This window comes from Herpailurus yagouaroundi, unplaced genomic scaffold (genome assembly GCF_014898765.1).
Source record: "Herpailurus yagouaroundi ecotype Mexico unplaced genomic scaffold, PumYag 200, whole genome shotgun sequence".
Taxonomy (NCBI): domain Eukaryota; kingdom Metazoa; phylum Chordata; class Mammalia; order Carnivora; family Felidae; genus Herpailurus; species Herpailurus yagouaroundi.
The window spans coordinates 2,559,613-2,575,771 of NW_024412431.1; the positions used below are offsets into that span (position 1 = coordinate 2,559,613).

The window sequence follows — 16,159 nt, forward strand, 5'->3', positions numbered from 1 at the left end:
GGGGGAAATCGACTAGATTATGAAAAGCACACACATTCTCCCAATAAGGAGGATGTAACTGGAGGGTATTATGCTAAGCGAAATAAGTCAGTCCGAGAAAGACAGACACCTGTGATCTTACTCGTATGTGGAATTTAAGAAACGCAACAGATGAACATAGGGGAAGGGAGGGACAATAAGAAAAACACACCCATGCTCCAATTGTGTCCCTTTTCTCCACAATTAAACTGGTCACCCAGCTTATGCCTCAAAGGCTTACGCCTCAAAGGGTCCGGCTGAAAGTCAAGAGCTTCCCTTCCCTCCACTCCCCCCGCCGCTCACTAAGCCCTTGGCCATAGTGGCCTTTAGCTTCCTGTAATGGACAAACCCCTTCCCACCTCATGCGCCCGTGCTCCATCTCTTCAAGTAGGAAACTTCTTCACCCTTCAGAGAGCCTCAAGTAAGTTCCCGAACCTGTTTTCCCATTGGTAATATCACCCACCCCCGCACCCCCCCTCACCAGGTTACCGAGAGGATCATATGAAATACATAGTTTCAAACACTTCTCACAGTGTTTCAAAGTGTTAGGACTTCAGCTCAAGAGGTACCTCCTCCAGGAAGCCCTCCCTGAACACCCTGCCCCAGGTCAGGTTCCCATGTTGTCCCCCTTTCTCATGGACCCTTCAGTTACTACTCTTTTTTTTTTTTTTTTGGTATAGATCATAAATATAATAATTACTTGTGATATTATCTGCTTCATGTTTCTCTTTATCATTAAGACCATGAGTTCTGGAAGGGCAGAAATGGTGCCCAGCACTTTCTGTCAAATTAATGACTGGATTGAACAGTAAGGACTCGGTCTTTTTTTTTTTTTTTTTTTTTTATTTTTTTTTTTTTTTTACAGAGAGGAGGGGCAGAGAGAGAGGGAGACTGAGGATCCAAAGCGCAGAGCCAGACGTGGGGCTCGAACCCACAAACTGTGAGATCATGACCCGAGCCAAAGTCGGACACTTAACCAGCTGAGCCACCCAGATGCCCCAGTTAATGGCTCAGTCTTTGACTCAATTATACCAACGTGTCAGAGGCTACACTTCTTATCAGTGTTATCAGCGCATGTATCTTCTCCCTTTCCACACCTTTTTACGAAGACAAAGGATGAAAGGCAGTAATGCTCATACCACACTGTACAAACAAGCCACACTGTCAGCCGGGCCAAGATGGTCACAAAGCTCAGTGAACTGTTGGTGGGTAGACAGCGCCCCCATGTGATCGCTGGAAATGTTTGTTTTTCTGTCCATCTACAAATGCCCCAATTCTACAAATGCTCCGGTTGTATCGGCTGTTTGTCCTTCCAGATCAACTGTCTAATACTCTGCATCCTGAGAGACTGGCAGAGTGACTGGCTCCCTGTTCTCCTTGCCTTCCGGTGCAGCCAGAGACGCTCCAGCAGGAGATGGGAGGATGGGAATGGGCAGAAGGTGGGGTCTTGATTCCCTCGCCCTGAATATAAACTGGATCTAGTGACTCGATTTTAACACACAGAGGGTAGCAGTGGAAGGGATGCTGTGTGACTTCCAACACTAGGTCATAAAAGATACACCTGGCTTTTCTTCTCTTGTTGGGTCACTTGCCCTGGGGAGGCCAGCAGCCAAGTTGCGGGCATACTCAAGCGACCCACATAGGGAGGAATTGAGGCATCAGGCCAACAAGCACCCACCAGCCAGCCATGTTGAATGAGCCAGCTTGGAAGCAGACCCTCCAGCCCCAGTCAAACATTCAGGTGACTGCAGCCCCGGACCAAAATCTTGACTACAATATTTATGAGAGACCCGGAGCTAGAAAGCACAACAAAGCCACTCCTAGATTCCCTGATCCACAAAAAACTATATGAGACAGTAAGTTTATTGTTTTAAGTCACTGATTCTGGGGATAATTTGTTATGCAGCAAATACGGAACAACTACAACTGGTCACAACAGTCCCATGCTCCTACCTCAGGACCTTTGCACTTGCTGCTTAATCTGCCTACAACTCTCTTCACCCCACTCCTTTTAGGTCTCCCCTCAGAGGTTACTTGCTACCACCTTCCCTGATCCCCCCCCCCTTTACCCATACTCTTACCCCAGTTCATTTTTCACTGTAGCACCTACTGTCTTCTGTCCTATTACATATATCTTTCTTGTCTGTCTCCGCTAGAATGTCAGCTCTAAGAGAGAAGGGATCTCTTTTGTTCGATGCTCAGTGCCTGGAACTGTGCCTGGTGTAGAGTAAGAGCACTGGCCATTAGGAGAATCTAACAGATCCGATTCATGTTGGAGCTGGATCAGCCTCCTACCTGTTTCCTGCCTGCTTGTCACCCACCCTGGCTGTGACCTCTCTCTCCAGTGGGTAAGTAGTAATAATATACTATACATAATATGTATATACTGTGTATATGTATAACAAGAGAGCCCCTCCATGCCTCCCCACTTCCCTCAGGATAAAATCCCAGGTCCTCTATGCAGACTACAGGCCCCGCCCCCTGCCTGAAATTCCACATCCAGTCGCAAAGAACCATGAACTGTTTATATGCACTAATAGTTTCCAGGTGGGGTGCACAGACCCACAAACAAAGCTTCGGAGTTCAAGTAGAAGACATTAGAACACCTATACTTTTTAATCTCCATTTTTGCTTGTTTGTTAAACAATATCTTTATATAATAGGGGCCCCTGGCTGGCTCCGTTGCTGGAGCATGCGACTCTTGATCTCAGGGTCGAGAGTTCAAGCCCCACCTTGGGCGTGAAGCCTACTTAAAAAAAAAAAGAAAGAAAGAAAGAAAGAAAGAAAGAAAGAAAGAAAGAAAGAAAAGAAAAGAAAAGAAAAGAAAAAAGTTCTGGCCAAGAGCATGCTCAACCTTCTGATTTACAATGCAGATTCCTGGGAACCCCTAAACAGTCGACTGCTGCCGCACTCCTAGGGACCAGCAACCTGTATTTTTAACAAGCATCTTCCCCTTTGTCCAACTACCTGCTCCTTTGGCAGAGGCACATAGTAGGTGGCCCAGTGACTAGTTTGCCTACCCCACGCCAGGTGCTACTAAGCGCCCTACCCGGGGTCTCCAAGCCTGGCAAACACACAATCCCAGGATGTAGCCACTGTATCAACCCATTTTACAGAGGAGTAAACTGAGGTTCAGAAAGGGGATGTAGCCCCGTTAAGAGACTCAGAGCTGGTAGGGGGCCCAGGTCCTAATTAGCGCCTGGTTCCTGCGGGAGGAGAGGAGAGGGTTATCAAGTGGGGGAGCGCGAACTGAGGGGGACACGGAGATCCAAGGCGGCGTTCCGATGCGGCCCCGCCCCCACGAGGGACGTGAAGACGCGGACCCCGCGCAGCGTGGGGACATGTGACCGACTGCAGAGGCCGCGCCGCCTCCACCGCCCGAGGTGCGCGCGCTCCGCCGCAGGGTGCAGACCCCTGGCGCCCGCCTGGGTCTGGGGCGCAAGAGCAGAGGCGGAGCCAGGGCGGAGCCAGAGCGCCCCGTCCACCCCCCCCCAACTCCCCGCAATCGAAAGCGAAAGAGGGGGCCGGGAAGGAAGGGCGGGGCCGCCCGGAGGCCCCGCCCCCTGCCCTGCGCGGCTGCTGGACCGACGGGCGCGCCCGGGTAGGGGGGCTCTGAGCGCGCAGTGCGGACCCTCGCGGGAACCTGCGCCGCCGCCACCATGTCTCAAGAAGGTGTGGAGGTAGGAGATGGCTACGGCTGGGCCGGGGTCTCTCAGGAGACTCTGGGGAGGGGCCGGGGGCGCGGAGGGGGCTTCGCAATTTCTGGAGACTCCATCCGAAGCCTAGACCTTCACCCTGGCTGGCATTGGCTCCCCTCAGAAAGGAGAATGACCGCCACATCCCCCAGAGTGAAATGCGGCCTCCTCGAGGAAAAGCGGGGGCTGCAGGGTCAAGGTTCAGGAGCCAGAGGTTACCTGGCCGGCCTCCTCCCTTAGTCTGGGACGCTCGCCCCAGTCCGCTCCCTCCCCCAGTGCCCTGTGGGGACTTTGGCTTTTTCCAGGAAATGCCGTAGAGGGATGGCGGGGGGAGGGGGAGGGATGGGGGCGGGGGGGGGCGGGGGGGGAGAGGCCAAAACCGAGGGTCAAGTTCGGGCTGGGAGAAGGATGCGTAGAGATGGGGGAGGGGCGATTGCTCCTCTCCTTACCCGATCGGAACCCCCCTGTGCCCACCCCAGCTGGAGAAAAGCGTCCGGCGCCTCCAGGAGAAGTTTCATGGGAAGGTATCCTCCAAGAAGGCGGGGACTCTGATGAGGAAATTTGGCAGCGACCACACCGGCGTGGGGCGATCCATCGTGTACGGTGAGCAGGCTGGGGTCCCGGTCCTGGTAGGGGTTGGGCTTGGGGAGCACGCAGGAGAGGTGTGGTCTGTGTTAAGGGTAGGAAGAGGCGCTGAGATCATCTCCTGGGGAGGGGCTATACTGGGACTCTGGGGACCCTGAAACTCCCACAAGATCCTTCAAGGACCTTTTACTTACACTTACTCTCCCCACCAGGGGTAAAGCAGAGAGATGGACAGGAACTGAGTAATGATCTGGATGCCCAGGTAAACTGCCCCCCTCCCTTCAAAGGATGGGGTGCCTGGGGAGGGGGAACAGAAGGGACCTGGCCTGTCCGTGATGACCCCTTCTGTGCACCACCAGTCCCCAACGCACGATCCACATTGACTTATTCACCTTTCAGTGATGTGTTAGACCAGGGAGACTCAAGCTGTAGGCACTCTTTACATGTTGATGACGTTAAGTAGGGGAGAGAGACATGAAACTAGGCAGTGAAATGAATCAGGATTAATGTCATTGTAGAGGACCCCTGGAGGTCAGGAAAGGCTTCCTGCAAGAGGGAATAGAGTAAGCAAAGGACACACATTCAGGCTGGGATAAACAGGAGATGGGAAGGAGAGAGGGGCTGGGAACCCCATGTAACGGATGGATGGATGGATGGATGGATGGATGAAAGGCTTTGAGGCACAGGTGCAACACGGTCACTTGACCCCTTAAATGACTTTGGTGGCTAGTGCAGTGTGGATTCCACCTCTTAGAGTTGCTAAAGAGTGTTAACAAAGTACACTATATTCTTTACAGTTACACGTGTAAAGGGTATGTTAAAAATAATAGGAGGGGCCTCTGGGGGGGTGTGGCTGGTTCAGTCACTGGAGCATGTGACTCTTGATCTCAGGGTCATGGATTTAAGGCCCACGTTGCGTCTGGAGCCTTCTTAAAATTTTTAAAAATGAAAACAAACAATACTAGGAAAGAGCGCTGCCGTGGGACTTCCACATGTTGTTTTGAATTTCGTCACCCTATTGATCCGTTGAGACAAGTCCTGTTATTTACCACGTCCATTTTACAGATGAGGAAACTGAGAGAGTGACTAAGTCACTTGCCAGGGTGACAGAGCAAGCAGGCAGCAGCTGGGACTTAAACCTTGGCCACCTAGGATCAGAGCTGGGCTCTGAGATGCCCCTCATCAGGGATGCGGCTCGTTCTGCCGCGCTCCCTCAGGGTGATCTCAGGCAACCCCTCTCCCAGCTCAGAGCCTCGGTTTCCTCATCTGAGCAGTGGGGATAATAGGTGTGCCCCCTCCCCTCCCCCTGCTCTCAAGGCTACTCTAAGGATAACTGAGGCCATGCGCCTGGCCCTCTAAAAGCGGACACTGGTCAGTCAGCACCTCCTGAGCTAAGGACACCCTAATCACATGGGGCCAGGACCCTGCCTCCCCACGCAGGAGCCCCGCCCCCAAGACACATTGGTAAAAAAGAGGTCTGAGCTGCGTCCCCAGTTTCTGCCCCTGATGTCTCCACCCAGGACCCACCAGAGGATATGAAGCAGGACCAGGACATCCAGGTGGGTCCAGGGTATGGGATGGGGGAGGCAGAGTGAGGAGGACATTCCCAGGGGATGGTGGGGGATGTCCACGGACAAGAGGGAGCGATGTTACAGGGGCGGGAGAGGCGACGTATCTGTAGAGGAAAGAGGGCTGACGTGTTTATGTTAGTGGAACAGGCGTGACCATCCTCTTATCCCCATCCCGCAGGCCGTGGCGACCTCCCTGCTGCCACTAACAGAAGCCAACCTCCGCATGTTCCAGCGTGCGCAGGAAGACCTCATTCCGGCCGTGGATCGGCAGTTCGCCTGCTCTTCCTGTGACCATGTCTGGTGGCGGCGCGTACCCCAGCGGAAGGAGGTGATAACCCGGTCCCCATCCTCAGTATCTGAACTTCTGACCTAAGAGTATCGACCCTTGGCCCTTGACCCGCAGTCTCAGAGCTCAACCTCCATCTCAGACCCCGCCCCCCAACCCCGAGTTGGACTTCTGAGCTCCTCCCCGACCCCAGAGCCTGTCCTCTGACTCCACAGTTCGACATCTACCACAGAAATCAAACCTGACCTCGAAACCACAACCCCAAGTCGGGCTTCTGAACCCCCCCCTGATCAGTGGTGTGCACTGTGGCCAGGGTCAAGCTACCGGGGCTCACCTCTGACCGCAAGCCTGCCCCCCACTCTGCACACCCAGGTGTCCCGGTGCAGAAAATGCCGAAAGCGCTATGAGCCGGTGCCTTGTGACAAGATGTGGGGCGTGGCTGAGTTCCACTGCCCGAAGTGTCGGCACAACTTCCGGTGAGGGTGCTGACCCCCACCCCACCCTCCACGCCCCCTCCCCCCCACCCCCAGCCCTGCCCTTCCCTTCCCTGGTCCCACCCTGGCCCGGGCCTCACCTTTGGACCCTCACGGCCCTGCCCGCCCCCAGGGGCTGGGCACAGATGGGGTCCTCATCCCCCTGCTACGGGTGCGGCTTCCCCGTGTATCCAACACGGATCCTCCCTCCACGCTGGGACCGGGACACGGACCGCCGCAGCACCCATACCCACTCCTGCTCGGCCGCCGACTGCTACAACCGGCGAGGTGAGGGCCTGCCACGTCCCCGTGACCTCCCTCGCTCTGGGCGGTCTCTGTGACCTTGACTCCTGGGACATCCGCCTCCCGGGCCTTAAGTACCAAGGTCTCTGCCTGCTTCTTCCACGTGCCTCCTAAGGCCTCAGTCCCCAAAGCCACGTAGCTCATCCCGTGACATCAGCCTCTCCTTTCACATCTCCCACGCACCGGCCTCCCATCGATCTCCAGGCTCCAACACCAGACCCTCCCCCTTCTAATACCCATCTCCCATGGCGTCAGCCACATTCCGTGCTCTTGCCCCTGAGACTGAGTGGTTCCCCCTGTGTCCTCGTGACCTCTGCCACGGTCTCTGTGTCTTTGGTTCCTGTTTTGTCTTCTGTAGTCTCAGGTGATGCCCATGTCCCTGGGTCTCTAGTGGCTTCAACACCTGTGACTTTCATCTCTGAATTTCCTGTAGGTCTGGCCCTACGGCCTGTAGCCTCAGCCCCTCCCCTCCCGAGCCCCCATGGCTGCAGCCCCTTTGCCCCCAGAGTCTTGCGTGGGCCTCAAGCTCCATGACCTCAGAACCTCTTCCTCCCCAGAGCCCCACGTGCCTGGGACATCCTGCGCTCACCCCAAGAGCCGGAAGCAGAACCACCTGCCTAAAGTCTTGCACCCCAGCAACCCCCACATCAGTAGTGGCTCCACTGTGGCCACCTGCCTGAGCCAGGGGGGCCTCCTGGAGGACCTGGACAACCTCATCCTGGAGGACCTGAAGGTGGAGGAGGAGGAGGAAGAGGAGGAGGAGGGCGAGGGTGGGCATGGGGAGTGACCCCGGACAGGTGCAGATGCAAACCGGACACAGTCTGGATATTTTGTGTTGTTATAAAATATGAGCTCAAACTGAGATCTAAATGCCCTCGAGGAGCCATTTGGGTCTGCGACATTGGCAGGGGGATTCCTGGGTCCCGTTTTCAGGACCCCGGGGAGCAGATTCACAACAGGAGAGTGTGTGGGACGTGGCCCGCACTAAGTCACAAAGCAGGGGTAGCCAGGACGACTTGGGCTCCTGCTGACAAACATCCTCTGGGACCTGGGGGACAGATGGACAGACGGTCACAGCCTCAGGGGCCGGATCAGCATGGCAGCCTTCTTGAGAGAGTAAGCCCCGCCACGAAACTCAGCCCAGTAGACCCCATCTTGGTAGCGGCTGCGGTAATGGCCGCCACGGTGCCACACGCCATTGAGGTTGGAGTGGGCACAGGCATGGTACCACCAGCCTCCCCGCTGGTACAAGGCACAGTTACCTGAGGAGAGAGAAAACCCATGTCCTCTTACCAGAATAAAAACCTCTACGAGCATCTCAGCGCAAGGCTTTTGCCACGCATCCCCTGGCCCTTCCCACTCTTAGTGAACGCAACCCTGATCCTCTCTCCTCACCAGATTAAGAGCCCTGGCCCCTTTCTTTTTTAGAGTAATAACTTTAATTCCTTCCCTATCCCCCTACCAAAGTACACGTTATACCTTTTCCACTCTTTCTGAAAACTAGAAGCTCTACCTTTATCAAGGGAAAAAATCTTCCCTACTTCCTTTCTGGAATAAGACTGCTAGCTCTCCTTGCCTTTCACCAGAACAGGGGGAAGCAACTGCCTCATGAAAGAAGGAATCTAGGCTCTCTGTCCCCTCACCAGAATAAAAGTCCTCCCCTCTGTTCTCTTGCTTACCCTGATCCTTACCAGAGGGAAGTGTCACTCCGCTCTTTTCATTCTTTGCATTCCCTCCCTAGGAGTCCCTCCTCCCCTGTCCCCACTCCCCACCAGAATAAGAGCTCTGCTTACCAGAATAGGAGTCTCGATCCCTATCCACGGTGCTGAAAGGCTTGTCATTGTGCCAGGAAAGAGAGTCTCCAGCATCTCCATGGTACTGGCCAAGCCGTAGGCGATAGTGGTCACTCTCAGGCTCCAGGGAGAAACCATCATAGTGGGCACGTGCACTACGCCCTCCCCAATCCTCCAGGAGCACCAATAACTCATGGTCCCCACGGCTGGTCAGCTGATGCACAGGTTCCAGACCCAGCCAGTATTCTCCATCAGGCTGCCCGAAGCCCACCTGGCAGGACAGGAAAGTCAGCAGGTCAGAAGCAGGTCCCCTCCCCGACACAGCCCTGCCCCTGCCCGCCCACGCCCACCTTGTAGTGCTGCCAGGTGGTGAAGAAGTTGACAGAGCCATCTTGCCGCCTTTGGATCACAGTCCAGCCTCCACCCTCCAGCTGCTGCTCACACCACGCCGACCCCACGTGCCGACCCAGTCGCAGTTCATACACACCACTCTGCCTGTGGCCTGACCGGTGGGCCTCTGCACAATCCTGCCATGGGCCTGTGGGTACAGAGATGTGGGGAAGGCACAGCCTGGACCAACCAACCCCTTGTTGGTATATAGATCTGCATTCTTCTCTCATCCCCTCACCAGAACAGCAGTCCTGCCTCTCCCATTCCCTGGCCAAAATAAGAGCCCCAGTACCCATGTCCTTACCTGAGTTAATACTCTGGTTCATTCTTTTCTCACTACAGCAAATGTGGAGCCTGGGGTACTTAAATCCTGGTTCTAAAGCCTCACCAGAGTAGAAATCCTGAACATGACCCTCTGAGCTCGCTTAAATTCTTACCAATAAGCAGTCCTAAATTCCCTGTCCCCTCATCAAAAGAAAAGCCTTTTCTTTCCTATTTTCATACCACAGTAAGGATCTTGGTCTTTATCAGGATGAGAGCCATGGCTCCTTGTTCAATCACCAGAATAAAAGCATCCTTTCTTCCAGTCCTCTTACCATGAGAGAAATCTGCCATTAAAATCCTGGCTCCTATTTCCATCTCCTCACAATGCACTGGGAACTCCCTAGCTTCTCACATCCCCAACATTCCTGCCCTCATCTTACCTGTCGGTTTGGTGGGGACAGCAGGGTGCCCTGCAGGCACAGGAGAAGCCAAGGGCCCCTGCTGTCTCGGGGTCTGGTCTCTCAGGGGCTCTGGAGCCGGGTCTAGCCTCCTGCTGGTATCATTAATGCCACCCACCAGACTGACAGGAACCACAGGCACCAGGGGCGGTGGCAGGACCTGCGGTGACCAAGAGACTCAGATGTGATTGCACTAGCCTTCAGTTGAAAAGACACTGGGCCCCTAAATCTCCCAACACCCAGATGGGTGGATCAGGCAGGGACACGTCCCAGCCCTAGAATGGATACTTCCCAAAGCCTAACTCTAGCTGTCAAGAGCAGCGCTGAGCTTAAATTCCTGCTCTGGTGTTCACAGCTTAACTTATCTGACTCTGACTCTCCTTTTCTGTAAAGTATTGATGGTAAGAGTACCTCCAACAATGAGTATTAGCTTACTGAATGCTCCCAACAGCCTTGTGAGGTATGGGTTGTCACGGAGCAACAATCTTATTCAAAATTAGGGCCAGCCATGTTCCAGAATTAAAAATAATATAACAGAAGTTAGAACAGTAGCACAGGGTCTATATTTATATCACATAACACCTCCCTAACATGGATCCTTGGTCTTTATGTAATAATATGCTTGATTACAGGCACTATGAATATTTATATTAAGTGGATAAGTAAAGACTTTAGGTAGTCGCCAGTCGCGTTCTGATCCAAATGAGCTGTGGAAGGAGAAGCAGGAATCTGGTATTTGGAGCTTTTCGGATTTCAAAACTGCGTTTCAGAGATCGTGCGTGGGGTTGCAAGAGCCCCATCTTACAAATGATGCAAACAGGAAGTGGCTACGATTCCTGGCCAGCTTTAAGGTTACCTGCTGCTGCCCACCCGTGCCCCCCGGGCACAGGCGCTCCAGGCGGGCGATGAGGCCACTCTGCTGGGTGACCAGCTGCGCCAGCTCCCGGAACTTGACATCCAGCTGGTGGAAGCGGGCGGCGGCGCGCTGCGCCTCGGCTGACACGTTGAGCACGCGCTCCCCAAGCAGCGCCAGCAGAGCAGCGGGCTCCGCCCCCGGTCCTGGACCCGCCCCCGGCCCCGCCTCGTGCTGCAGCTGCGCGCGCAACTGGCCCAGGCGCGCGCTCAGGCCGCGGCTCTCTTTGCGCAGCGCGCGCACCTCGCCGGCCACGGCGCCATCCGCCACCGCCAGCCGCTGAAGTTCGCGCAGCAGCTCCTCGTGGCGTCCCACGCGCATGCGCAGCGCTGCCACCTCGCTGGCGTTCACGGCCTCCGCGGCCGGGCGCGCGGCGGACGGCCCGCTCCAGCACACGGCGCCCGTGAACTTCTGCTGCGGCAGCACGAAGGTGTAGGTGCAGCGCGGGGCGCCCGCCCGCGCCCACGTCGCGCCCAGCAGGAGCAGCAGCTGCAACGTGCGCAGCTGAGGCGCCGACATGGCAGACCTGAAGGCAGAGGACGAACAGGAAGGAGGGGAGTCCCGGGTGCCTAGACGGGCCCCCAACTCTCGGGTTGCGCCAAACCCGCGTTGCTCCAGGTCCCCGCCCCCAGGCTGAGATGCCCCAGGGATCCCACCCTGGCCTTTCCACTTGGTTCCCGGCGCCCTGCGGGACAGCTTGTCATGCATTCATTCATTTAGTGCTTGCTGTGTGCCAGCCACGGTTCTAGGGACTACGGTATGGAACAAAACACAAAACTTCCTGCCCTGATGGGCAAGAAACAAAATAAATAAGCTATAGGGATTAATAGAGTGTATTAGCCGGTGTTAAGATAACAGGAAAACAGAGAGATGTGGAGATCTGGGCCCTGGCAATTTGAAAGGAGGGAACACCTCCTGGAGGAGGTAAGGGAGGAAGTAATGAGGATATCTGGGGAAGAACAGCATCCCTGGCAGGGGGAACAGCAAATGCAAAAGCCCTGAGGCTAGACCGTGCCTGATGTATTAAAGGAACTTATGGGGAGGCAGGAGCAGAAGGAGAACGGGTGAGAGGGGTGAGGTGGGGTGAGAGATAAAGTCTCACTAACTCAGTCTAGTAGCGGAGGCCCCATCTCCCCAAATCCCAGAGTCATTCCTGTCTCCTCTTTTTTCACAACAGATCCAACCTATCAGCCAGGCCTGTCAGCTCTTCTGTTTGGACCCTGAATTCCTCCACATTCCCCCATGCTCACCCCCCACCATGATCCCAGCTCAAGACACCATCTGGATTTCCCCCCAGGCCTCCAGTTGTCTGCCATCAGCCTCTGGTCTGTTTCTCCCACAGCTGCCAAAGAATCAGGTCATGTCTCTCCTTTTCCTAGAGAACCCTTTGTGGCTCCCAGCTCACTCAGAGCAAAAGTCCAAGTCTTCCTGCGCCCCCACAAGGCCCTGCACCCTCTTCCTGTCCCCTCCCTGCCGTCCTCTCCCACTCACCCCTCACTCACGGTGTTCGAGGCACACTGGCCTCCTAGTTGCTCCTCAAACACACCAGGCACAGTCCTGCCTCAGGGCCTTTGTACTTGCCCTTTCCTCGGTCTGGAACATTCTTCCCGGAATTTTAACATGGCCTCCTCTCTCTCCTTACTCAGGTCTTAGCTCAGATGTCCCCTCCTCAGAAGCCCTCCCTGACCACCCCCATTTAGCGTTGCTCCTCCTGGGCACTCTCTGTCACGGTCCCACTTTGTCATTTTAGCATTTGTCTCTCTCTGGAATTGCCTCGTTTGTTTGCCGGTGTTTATTATCTGAATTCCTCCACCAAAATATCCACTCGCAGAGGCTGAGCCTGGGTTTTGTTCAGCGCACGCCCCTCAACACTCACATGCCCCAGCTCTGTCGTACCCTCCCAAGTGTTGCCCTGCTCACACAGGTGAGCTCCTGTGCATGTACTGTGGCCATCTCCCTTGTCTTCTCTCTCGGGGTTCAGCCGCTTGCAGCCTCTCAGATGAGGACACACAGGCCTCTCACACGCACTTGCCAGTACTCAGAACACATCTCCCACGTCCACACGTCACCCTGGTCTGCCCCAAGTTCCACTGTGTCCAAACCCACATGTCCGGGTGGCCACACGCACGGGCAGGTGCCTCGAGGTCTTCAAGGTCACACACATCACCTTGTTCACACATTCAGCAGACGCTCCTTTCGCGCCTATTGTGTGCCAAGAGCTGGTCCAGGCAGCTGACCGCCCAGGACCAACACAGACAAATCCCTGCCCCCAGGCAGCTGACGTCCTGGATGGGAAGACAGATGGTGGGTAGGTCAGAGGGTGGTAAGTTGTTAGAACACTTAAGTGGGGATGCGGGTGGGGGTTCTGGGATGAGAGGCCTTTTTTTTTTTTTTTTAAGATTTTTTTAATTTTGAGACCGCAGACACGCGAGCAGGGGAGGTGCAGAGAGAGAGGGACGGAGGGAGAGACAGGATCCCAAGCTGGCCCTGTGCTGTCAGTGCACAGCCCGATGAGGGGCTCGATCCCATGAACTGTGAGATGGTGACCTGAGCTGAAATCAAGGCGAGGATGTTCAACTAACTGAGCCACCCAGGGGCCCAGAGGGGCCGTTTGAAACAGAGGGGTCAGAACTTACTAAGAAGAGGACACTTGAGCCAAGACCTGAAGGAAGAGACAAGGGTAAGAGCATTCCAGGCACAGGGAGAAGCAAGCCCTGAGCTAGAGCCTTTGAGGTGCCCAAGGAATAGCAGGGAAGCCTGTAAGACTGGAACAGAGCGAGCAAGGGGGAGAGCAGGAGGAATCAGAACAGGGAGGGGACGGGGCCAAGCGTGCAGGGTCTCGTGGGCCCCAGAAGGACTTGGGGTTTCACTCTGAGTGAGGTGCGAGCTCCAGAAGGTTCTGAGCTGGAGAAAGGCATATTTGCTATCATATATGCACACCAAGCCGGATCTCTCCTTGCCCCCTCCTCGACGACACCAGGCCCCCCACGACAGGGATGGACCACACCCCTTGGAGCCAGACTACATGTGTAACATCCACCACCTTCCAGGAGCTCAACCTGGGGTGCGAAGGAGGCCTGGAGAAGCCCGGGTCGCCAAACGGGTAAAATCGGCCTCCCCCTGTCCTCATGCCCTCCTTCCCTCTCACCTCTCACCTCTCACCTCTCAGGACCAAGACCCTGAGTCCAGCAAGGCTTGCAGCAGACGAGAAGTCCCAGGAGGAGCTGAGGGTCCAGGAGGAGCCTCTGAGTGAGGAAGGGGAGAGGCCGGTGGGAGAGCAGGAGGGAGGAGGCTTGGTAACCACCCCTGTCCTCCAGAGCTTGAAACCAGAGCCGTGGTGCTGAGACCAGGAGCTCCAACTGTAAATATTTATCATTTCTTGCATGAGAACCGAGGCAGAATGGCCAGACCCCTTTGCCCAGGCCACCAGGGCCTGATAACACAGGTCAGTGCTCCGGATGTTCCCCCCACAGCAGAGCACAGAGCGTGGGAGGCTGCGGGCCCCGTGAGGCGGGGGCGGGGGGGGGGGGACAGGGGGAGGACACAGACACACCACAGAGAAAGACAACAGGAAATGTTGGCACCTGCTGCCGCCAGGCGTGCCTCTAAAATCCATGCCTTCTATCTCATTTAGCCTTTGCCTTCACAACCTTTGTTCCTACGAAGCCTCATTTTACAAGAGGGAGAACTGAGCCCGAGGGAGGGTGAGTGGTTTGCCCACAGCCGCACAGCTGGAGAATGGTGGAACTCAGCCCAGGCAACTTGGCTCCCGCACTCACACACATGTACCCTGACCTGCCACACACCGTGTGCCCACGACAAGGCAGAAATCAAGACACACGGGTCCCCAGTGAGACAAACCACTGCATGGAGCCACAAAGGTAGACGTGGAATCTGCGTGTGTGTCTGCGGATTTGCCCGGCACAGGCACATATGAAGACATGGCTGGAAACATAGCACGGATTCTGGCAGCGACACACACACACACACACACTCACACACTCACACACTCACACACACACCACGACTTAAAGGAGGATACCCTGTGGGCAGAGTGGGGTCTCACACTGGCAAGCAGAGAGGCGCTAACCAGGTAGACAGTGAAACCCTGGTCCCTGCCCACTTGCCCACCACAGTGTACATGTTCCCATTTGTCTCCCACGCACACTGTCACATCCTCAGGTCAAATCATGCAGGGACAGAAAACATGCGGTCATTCCTCAGAGGTACAAAGGGACCCCCATAGAGCCCCCCCCAGAGCCTGGTCTAGGGTCTCCCACCTGCACAAAGGCCTCACTGACCTGCAGACACGCTCTCAGGGAGCAGCCTCCTTCGCCTGGTTCCTACTGTCCCGAACTCGTAACCCGAGTGGACTCCCGGGCTGAAAGAGGAAATGGTCGTCCCAGATCTGAGAGAGGCTGCCAGGCTGGGCTCCAGGCCTGGGCTGGGCCCCCCCCCCCCACACTGGGCCCCTCGGCCCCCCACCCGCAGCCCCCTCCAGCTTCCTCCATTGGCAGCAGAGAAGAAACCTCGTAAGTCACAGAGAGGGACTGACAGATGAGAGAGAGAGAGTACAAGAGACAGAGAAGGGGAGAGACATGGGAGGAGATGGACAGAGACGGGGCGGGGTGGGGGGGAGTCAGGAAGAGGGATGAGAAGAGAGAGATGGGGATAGAGACATAAGAGAGATGGAAACTTGAAGGCAATGAAAGAGACAATTGATGGCAGAGACAAAGTGGGGCAGAGGGAGACAGAGATAGGAAGAAGACAAGGATGGGGAAGGGGAGACGGAGGAGGGGAAGAGGAGAAAGAATTGGGAAGGAGAGACAGGAGAGAGGAAGCAAATGGGGGAGGGAAAGCAGATGGTGGAAGGAAACCTATGGGACAGGGAAAGAGACGTTGGGGGCGTCCCCTTTCCCCACCCCAAGGTTCTGGGGAAGAAGCCAGAGGCCTGAGGCCAAGACTGGGGCTTTGAGCGGAAACCGGGAGGGGGTGAGTTATTCACAAAGCGCCCGCCTTGCCCTAAGTTTCCAGAAGGTGATGTGGAGTTTCCATCTCTCCGCCGCAGACAGGGCCCCCGGGGAAGACCGCTGGCCCTCAGGAGCTGGGGGCCTATATACGTAATTGCTATGCTCTACCCATTTCTCTGGTTGTTCCCCAAGTGCCTGGTGCCTTTGTGCCAAGCATTGTGCATCATCTTTCTTAGTAAGTGGATCAGAGGGGAAATGAGTACCATCCTCTCTTTAGAATACTTGTAGGAGCCTCAGAGTGGATAAAATGGCTGTCAAAATCGCCCAGCTGGTATACATGAGCCGAAGTAGGATTCGAACCCCCAACTTATTTCTCCGAAGCCGGCGCCGCTTCGCTGAGACACTGGCCCCGCCCGGTTTCCATAGAAACAAGCACCAGG

At 55.6% G+C, this 16,159-nt stretch overlaps 2 protein-coding genes and 2 long non-coding RNA genes across 7 annotated transcripts; 3 read left to right on the forward strand and 1 right to left on the reverse strand.

Annotated features, from left to right (window-relative positions):
* The first annotated feature begins 3,368 nt into the window (after positions 1 to 3,368).
* SHFL (shiftless antiviral inhibitor of ribosomal frameshifting) lies at positions 3,369 to 7,793 on the forward strand. Its single transcript, XM_040449840.1, has 8 exons — positions 3,369 to 3,698; positions 4,193 to 4,316; positions 4,511 to 4,560; positions 5,819 to 5,857; positions 6,048 to 6,197; positions 6,528 to 6,631; positions 6,762 to 6,916; positions 7,489 to 7,793. Exons 1-8 carry the CDS (start codon positions 3,678 to 3,680, stop codon positions 7,716 to 7,718), a joined length of 873 nt encoding a protein of 290 aa, XP_040305774.1. The 5' UTR covers positions 3,369 to 3,677; the 3' UTR covers positions 7,719 to 7,793.
* Positions 7,754 to 16,071, reverse strand: ANGPTL6 (angiopoietin like 6). Of its 4 annotated transcripts, none has more exons than XM_040449836.1 (8): positions 15,983 to 16,071; positions 15,051 to 15,130; positions 13,912 to 13,994; positions 10,693 to 11,275; positions 9,819 to 9,996; positions 9,075 to 9,262; positions 8,725 to 8,995; positions 7,754 to 8,193 (listed from the first exon to the last, which is right to left on the reverse strand). In XM_040449836.1, exons 4-8 carry the CDS (start codon positions 11,266 to 11,268, stop codon positions 8,003 to 8,005), a joined length of 1,404 nt encoding a protein of 467 aa, XP_040305770.1. In that variant the 5' UTR covers positions 11,269 to 11,275; positions 13,912 to 13,994; positions 15,051 to 15,130; positions 15,983 to 16,071; the 3' UTR covers positions 7,754 to 8,002. The 4 variants fall into 4 exon arrangements, with proteins under 4 accessions (XP_040305770.1, XP_040305772.1, XP_040305768.1 ...); XM_040449838.1 differs by having other exon boundaries at positions 13,905 to 13,994; XM_040449834.1 differs by lacking the exons at positions 15,051 to 15,130; positions 15,983 to 16,071 and having other exon boundaries at positions 13,905 to 14,194.
* On the forward strand, positions 11,273 to 13,205 carry LOC121013958 (uncharacterized). Its single transcript, XR_005782995.1, has 3 exons — positions 11,273 to 11,506; positions 11,927 to 13,057; positions 13,166 to 13,205. It is a non-coding gene; the product is annotated as an uncharacterized LOC121013958 (long non-coding RNA).
* LOC121013959 (uncharacterized) lies at positions 13,261 to 14,506 on the forward strand. The gene is made up of 3 exons (XR_005782996.1): positions 13,261 to 13,998; positions 14,138 to 14,194; positions 14,384 to 14,506. It is a non-coding gene; the product is annotated as an uncharacterized LOC121013959 (long non-coding RNA).
* Positions 16,072 to 16,159: the final 88 nt, after the last annotated feature.

Excerpts from the sequence above, each read along its gene's own strand:
- ANGPTL6 (XM_040449834.1), bottom strand. The coding sequence starts at position 14,134 with ATGCAAGAAATGATAAATATTTACAGTTGGAGCTCCTGGTCTCAGCAC. Across the intron at positions 9,997-10,692 it reads GCACGGGTGGGCAGCAGCAG|GTCCTGCCACCGCCCCTGGT; the intron begins GTAACCTTAAAG and ends TGGTCACCGCAG. Across the intron at positions 8,194-8,724 it reads GGATCGAGACTCCTATTCTG|GTAACTGTGCCTTGTACCAG; the intron begins GTAAGCAGAGCT and ends CTCTCTCCTCAG.
- SHFL (XM_040449840.1), top strand. The coding sequence starts at position 3,678 with ATGTCTCAAGAAGGTGTGGAG. Across the intron at positions 5,858-6,047 it reads AGCAGGACCAGGACATCCAG|GCCGTGGCGACCTCCCTGCT; the intron begins GTGGGTCCAGGG and ends CCCATCCCGCAG. Across the intron at positions 6,632-6,761 it reads AAGTGTCGGCACAACTTCCG|GGGCTGGGCACAGATGGGGT; the intron begins GTGAGGGTGCTG and ends GCCCGCCCCCAG.